Source organism: Glycine max, chromosome 15 (assembly GCF_000004515.6).
Source record: "Glycine max cultivar Williams 82 chromosome 15, Glycine_max_v4.0, whole genome shotgun sequence".
NCBI classification, from domain to species: domain Eukaryota; kingdom Viridiplantae; phylum Streptophyta; class Magnoliopsida; order Fabales; family Fabaceae; genus Glycine; species Glycine max.
The window spans coordinates 7893146-7899993 of record NC_038251.2 but is presented as its reverse complement, the minus strand read 5'-3'; the positions used below and the strand labels follow the sequence as shown (position 1 = coordinate 7899993).

The 6848-nt window shown below is 34.0% G+C and overlaps 1 protein-coding gene across 2 annotated transcripts; it reads left to right on the top strand.

Moving 5' to 3' along the window:
- Window positions 1-1392: 1392 nt before the first annotated feature.
- LOC100779800 (F-box/kelch-repeat protein At3g23880) lies at window positions 1393-4012 on the top strand. 2 transcript variants are annotated; one of them, XM_006597502.4, is made up of 2 exons: window positions 1626-1967; window positions 2523-4012. In XM_006597502.4, exon 2 carries the CDS (start codon window positions 2577-2579, stop codon window positions 3726-3728), a length of 1152 nt encoding a protein of 383 aa, XP_006597565.1. In that variant the 5' UTR covers window positions 1626-1967; window positions 2523-2576; the 3' UTR covers window positions 3729-4012. The 2 variants fall into 2 exon arrangements, with proteins under 2 accessions (XP_003546119.1, XP_006597565.1); XM_003546071.5 differs by having other exon boundaries at window positions 1393-4012.
- The last annotated feature ends 2836 nt before the right edge of the window (window positions 4013-6848 follow it).

Genomic DNA, 6848 nt, shown 5'->3' with positions numbered 1-6848 from the left:
TACACCCAAAAGAAGATAACAACGAACAAAAGCATGGTTAAGCTTTATGTTCTAGCTGTTTTCAAATTATTGAATGCTACAGCTAACTGCTTTTTTACTTTGGGAACATATTACTACCTTAATGACACTTAGAGAATTATATGCACTGATTGAATTGAATGCCATATTGGCTTTGCTACATTTTATGATTGGTTTCAGTCATGATTCTTATTCCTAAGTTCTGTCTGTGGAAGAACAACAGGTGGGTGGATTTAGTGCATCATGGACAAATTGGTTAATCCATACTAATAAGGCAAAGGAACTGTAAAAATTGTGATTAAATTTGCCTATATGACCATCATCTTTTGAGACAGAAGAAGAAATGCAAAGATCAACTATATTATGGTATTCCCATTTATTTGTACTGGACAATAATTGCCTTGTAGAACATGGAGAAAGATAGGTATTCTGTTTCTTTATCTTTTGGGGGGATTGATTATTTTTTTCTCTTTAAAATTTTTTAAAAAAATTAGTCTTTGAACTTTTTTCATTTTTTTTATTTTTAATCATTTAACTTTTTTTTATCCTCACTTTCAGTCCCTTAATTTTTTTGTCCTTACTTTTAGTCACTAAAAATGATTAAAAGTAAAAATGGAAAAAATTAAAGAACTAAAAATAAAAAAGAAGTTAAATGACTAAAAACAAACTTTAAAAAAATTAAAAATAATTTTTTTAAAAAATTTAAGGACTAAAACGATTATTACCCAAGACCAGACGAACCTATATTAAATCTTTTGACCAAGAAGTAGCAGAACTGTTAAATATCTAGGTTCTTAAAGAAGTTCTAGGTCTAGGAGTTTAAACACAGTTTGGAAGTATTGTCGTTGTCCAAACCAAAATCCTGTTGATGGGAATAAGGTGGTATAAATGTTTAATGTTCTTTAGCTATGTTTTATAGTTAATACGTATGGTTTTGAAGGTTATGAGAATTAATAACACTGCTTAGTTTTTTTTTTTGTCTTATCCTTCAGACTGCTCAATTTTTAAGTAATGTTAGTTAATATTTTCATATTGGTTTTTATTGTATAGTATTGGCAACGGCGTGCAACACGTATTTATAATGTGATCAATATATTCCTTTTGTTCATCCTTGTAGCTGGATTGTTATGGTTATCTTAGTACATAAAAATGGCATAATAAACTAATTGTATTTTTTATAAATTTTTAAGCAGTTTTATATAGTGGAATATTCCCATTAGCACCTTCCACTCAACACTAGTAATTAAGTGATATTTATGTAAGCCATTGTATGATATGTTTTCAAACAAGTCATGATCACTTCAAAAAAACAAAGTTTATGTTACGTTATTTTATAAGGTATTAAAAAAATGCAACAACTTCATGATAAACATTACAATAATGGAAGATATTATTGTTAAGTTGGGACAAACAAACGAGCTAGAGAATAGCATATTGTACTAAGTACAGAATCATTAATTAGTAAACAGGGGAGATTAGAAACGATGCAGTGCATAAGCACTGTCCACATCATGATAGAAGAAGCTACTAGAATGAATTTTCACATTTTTGCCTTGTCGTTTCCTCGTTATACTTTTGAGTGACTCATAGAATTCATAACTTGCTGTCATCTTATCCAGAGAAGGTAAGAAAGGAAAATGAATAAAAATAAAACAGAGAGAATGCGGTGGTGGCACGACTGTGTGGGGCTTAATGATAAGAATGTTAACACTGATCTTCATCACATAGACATCTTGTGGATGAAGCTCAACCTTCTAAGAGTGAGTGGCAGAGAACGAAGCCGCCAACGAAAAATTGCTTATATAAGCTTATAGCTAAACGAGAAAACAAAAAGAAAAGGCCAAAATTGAAGTGGTGAGATAAAGTCATGGTGGAAATCCTCTCTAGAGAAATGGTTCTGTTGATCAAGGGCATATGCATATGCTATTCCATATGTACCTGGTAGTCTTGTAAGTCATGGAAATCCTTCGATTCTCTGTTTCATTATTTCGACAAAAGCATAGTGAGACACAATCAAATACGGAAGAAAAAAAAAGTTACTAATAGAGTGCATCATTAGTATTTTTGTTTTTTTTACTTTGAATTACTTAACTAATAAGTTAAGGTATTGGTTTGTATTTTTCTAAAATAAAGGATCTATATCATTCTTATACGTGTCTTTTATAATACTTATTTTTGTGTGTAGTAAGTCGTAGATTCCTTTTTTCGTTTTCTTCCTCTTCTTTTATCTTGAGCACACGCTAGTGTCTTTCCAAAACTGCAACGTGTCGTGGTGTATTGAACCCAACAGCAACAATTTTCATCTTATGAGTTACTACTTTATTAGAGTCTAGCAATCAATAATTTATTCTTCATCATCATCAACATCAACCACCACATGAAACTCTCTCTCTCTCTCTCTCTCACACACACACACAGTGTCTCAGACTCAACTCAACATAAACACTACTGATCACTGATCACCACAAACACTTCCACCACCTCAACCTAACATGTCATCGCAGGGTTACCTCCACCGCATAGGCTTCACCAGGAAGAGAGAAAGGCTCATCAACCCAATGGACCGAACCTCACCACTGCCACCATCTTCGGTTCAGAAACAACAAGGCATGTCAGAGTCACTTCCACTACCCTTTCTCCCTGATGAACTCGTTGTTGAAATTCTCTCGAGGCTCCCAGTGAAGTCTCTGTTGCAGTTCAGGTGCGTTTGCAAGTCATGGATGTCCCTTATTTATGATCCTTACTTCATGAAAAAGCACCTTCACCTGTCGTCTCGAAGCACCCACTTCACCCATCACAGGATCATATTGAGTGCCACAACCGCTGAGTTTCACCTCAAATCATGTTCTCTGAGTTCCTTGTTCAACAACCTTTCAACCGTTTGTGATGAACTTAACTACCCTGTGAAGAACAAGTTTCGCCACGATGGGATTGTTGGCTCTTGTAATGGGTTGTTATGTTTTGCCATAAAGGGTGATTGTGTGCTTCTTTGGAACCCCTCCATCAGGGTCTCCAAAAAATCACCACCTTTGGGGAATAATTGGAGGCCAGGGTGTTTCACTGCCTTTGGCCTTGGCTATGATCATGTTAATGAGGATTACAAGGTGGTGGCTGTGTTTTGTGACCCTAGTGAGTATTTTATTGAGTGTAAAGTGAAGGTGTATAGCATGGCCACCAATTCATGGAGGAAGATTCAGGATTTCCCTCATGGTTTCTCACCCTTTCAAAATTCAGGAAAATTTGTGAGCGGCACTCTCAATTGGGCTGCTAATCATTCTATTGGTTCAAGTTCCTTGTGGGTTATTGTTTCCTTGGATCTTCATAAGGAAACATATAGGGAAGTTCTGCCACCTGATTATGAAAAGGAAGACTGTTCCACCCCTGGTTTGGGTGTTTTACAAGGATGTCTTTGCATGAATTATGATTACAAGAAAACTCATTTTGTTGTGTGGATGATGAAGGATTATGGAGCGAGAGAGTCTTGGGTGAAATTGGTGAGCATTCCTTATGTGCCTAATCCTGAAAATTTTTCGTACTCAGGGCCTTATTACATTTCAGAGAATGGTGAAGTGCTGTTGATGTTTGAGTTTGACTTGATTCTGTATAACCCAAGAGATAACTCGTTTAAGTATCCTAAGATTGAGAGTGGTAAGGGCTGGTTTGATGCAGAGGTCTATGTTGAAACTCTGGTTTCGCCAATGAAGCATTAAGGTTGTTGAATGTTGATGTGCCACGCGAAGCAAGTGTAAGGAAGAATAAGATGTGTAAAATATTTTTAAGTCGTGTGATTTTATCGCTGGTTCATGTATGTTGGGATTAAATGTGTAATATGTATATGCAGAAGGGAGGGGCCAAGCATTGTATAGATGTTAATATTTGATGAAGCTCAGTTATGTGTTGTTACTTGTGTCGGGTTATGTATCCATCACTGATGTAAAAAAACACTGCTTCATCTATTTGTTAGTATATGGAAATTGGTATATGCTTTCTTGTATTATTGTGAGAAGCATATATTTAATGACTCATCTTAAATTCCCTGGCATTTCTTAAAGTAGAAGGACTTCTTTCTCGAGTTAAAAAGGACAAGTAACGGACTTCGTTTGAGAAAAAGGATACATTCTTCTAGTGAAGTATAAAAAACTGAAAACGGAAAACGGTTATACTTATACCTCTAAATGGTTATATTCCAAAACCTATTACGTTGCCGATGTAGCAAAGAACAATACCCTACTTGACCATAGGCATAAAGTATATGGAATGGAATAAAGCAAAAGACTCAAGAACCGGATTCTCTAGCACAACACTGGAAGCACATTTGTGGCTCCTGTAGCATGCTAGAAGATGATAGTTCATTATTGGGGTGGACCTTATCCAGATTTTCTTCAGACATGTCCTGATTCTTGATTAAGTTATGATTGTATTGTAATATACTAATAGGAGAGTTATCATGGTACCTAGAAAAAAAATCTAAGAATTCTGGTACAGTTGTTTTTTGAGGCCAATATTTTAATGAGTTTAGACACAAAAAGGAAGAGATGAAGTCATAGTTTTGCAATAATAATACCAAAATCCTTAAATCTCAGAGGGTATCATATAATTTTTCATTGTAGTATTTGAAAGTGTCGGCCATTTTATTCTTCAATTTTATTCTAGAATGACTAGAATCTTCACTCCTTGGCTTTACAAATAAAAAAATCAATTTTTTTACTATATTTTTATTGTCATTTTACACTAAAATAGACTAAACTGAATCATATTTTGCAAAATAGGAACTAAAATAGTATTTTTTTTTTAAAGTTAAAAAACGCTTACAATTTTAAGGAAAAAAATTAGAGTTTACTCTATACAAATCACATTTAATTTCTCACATTTTGAACACTTGATCGTAATTTTTCATTAATAAGCATCTTCTTACCACCACTTTCATGTAGTGGCAACTTCATCTTATAGTAGATAAGAAGTAAGTGTACAATACATGACAAGGATACCCTTGAGAGTGGATACTAGTGACTCATCACTCATCTTAAGTTCTTTGCTGTTCCAGAGTAGAATGAGGACTTTAAAAGAAAGTTGGAGGAAAAAAATAAACAAATCTATAGTTAAGTAGAAGACAACCTCCATAACTCCTATAATACAAAACATAGAGACTACAAACTTTGCTTTCTAGCACGGCGGCGGCACTGGAGGCAGAAGTATGGCTTCTAACCCACCAAGCACTCAGATGCAGCCCCAATTCCATTCCCAATGAGACATTTTTTATGACCACAAATTAATTGAGACATTTGTCCCATTAGAAAAGTAGAACGCCATAGCGGTTCGTGATGTGAAACATAAGTCAACAATTATGAGGCTGAGTGTGTGTCCACCAAAAGCAAGTACATTCTATACGAGATTTGTTGCAGTGAATCATTCAAACTCATCCATTCCTCTTAGTTAAAGAATTTTGGGATTGAGTTAGTACTAACTAACTGAACATTTGGAGCGTGAAATTTGTAGAATTAAATATATGCAATGCAATCCCATTAATGTTCAATGTAACGGATAATGTGATAGACACAATAATAATTACTATGACAAATTCTGATAGCTAGTTTTTAAAGTGAAAATTCATTTAATTACATTATTTTAGTCATATCACTAGATAAAATATCTCTTAGATAAATATGATTTTAATTGCAGTTTCACATGAGTGTGTGGTGTGGTAAGATAAACATGATATGCTACCTAGCGATACAAAACAGAGGGCGTGAAGAAGACAACATAAAGATAGAGAATTCGGTGGTTTTCTTTTTATTTACATTATCCACTCGCCGCAAAATTCAATTGGTACGGTGAGGATATAACAGTAGCTCTCTGGATTTCTATTATCCACTGAAGAGTTTTTCTTTTCTGAGAAACGTGAAGGAACCAACAAGTGATGCTACCAACCAATTCGAAACCAGGTTCTCTATTGCGTTGAGTGTTGACACAAGAAGATTCTCGGTTCATTGTTTTGCCTAATTATGCATTCTTTAATTCTGTTTTTTCAACGTAAGTTTAGATTATTAGATACTCTCTTGACGTATTATAGTTCACGGGAATCATTTGGTGATCAGGTTAAGAAAATACATGAAATTAAGGGTGGTAAAAAAAAGGGAAAAAATATATATTATATCCAATTAGCTTAGTGAACAATAGATTAAAAGAAGACCTGAAAATTTATTATACTTAATTTTTTTTCATCAAATAAGCTTGTACAAGAGAAAATAAAATCAAAATAAACCAATTTCTCATGCATTACCATATTCTAAACAGAAAAAAAGTATAATAGATGTTTGTTGTTTTCCTAAAAAAAATATTTATAACTAAAATATGTTTGAAGTGTCTGTAAAATTTGAACGCAATAAAACCCGATAAAAACTAGTGGAGATTAATTTGAATCAGTTTTTTTTTTTTTTTTCATTTCTATCTGATCTATCTAATCTAAAATACTTTTTGGAACAAAAAGAGACGCATATAATTCACGTATAAACCAAAAATAGAGGCACTCACATATAAACAAAAAAAAAGAGGCACGTTGCCGCTTTGCCTCAGTATTCACCTGTACTACTTTGTGTCCTCACCAATGCAATTAAAACGTCGTGTTTGAACGGGAAATTCCGGGGATGCCTGTGTTGTAGGAGGACTGCTAAGATCTGAATTTAGAGAACTATTCTCAAGTGTGACATGTTTCTCTTTCTGTAGACTAAACTGCTGTAGTCGATTGCATGTTTGTCTCGCATTACAAACTGTCAAATTAGATTTAGTTTGAAGGTTAAATGGGCATGCTTGGCTTTCAAAGGACTTGCTTG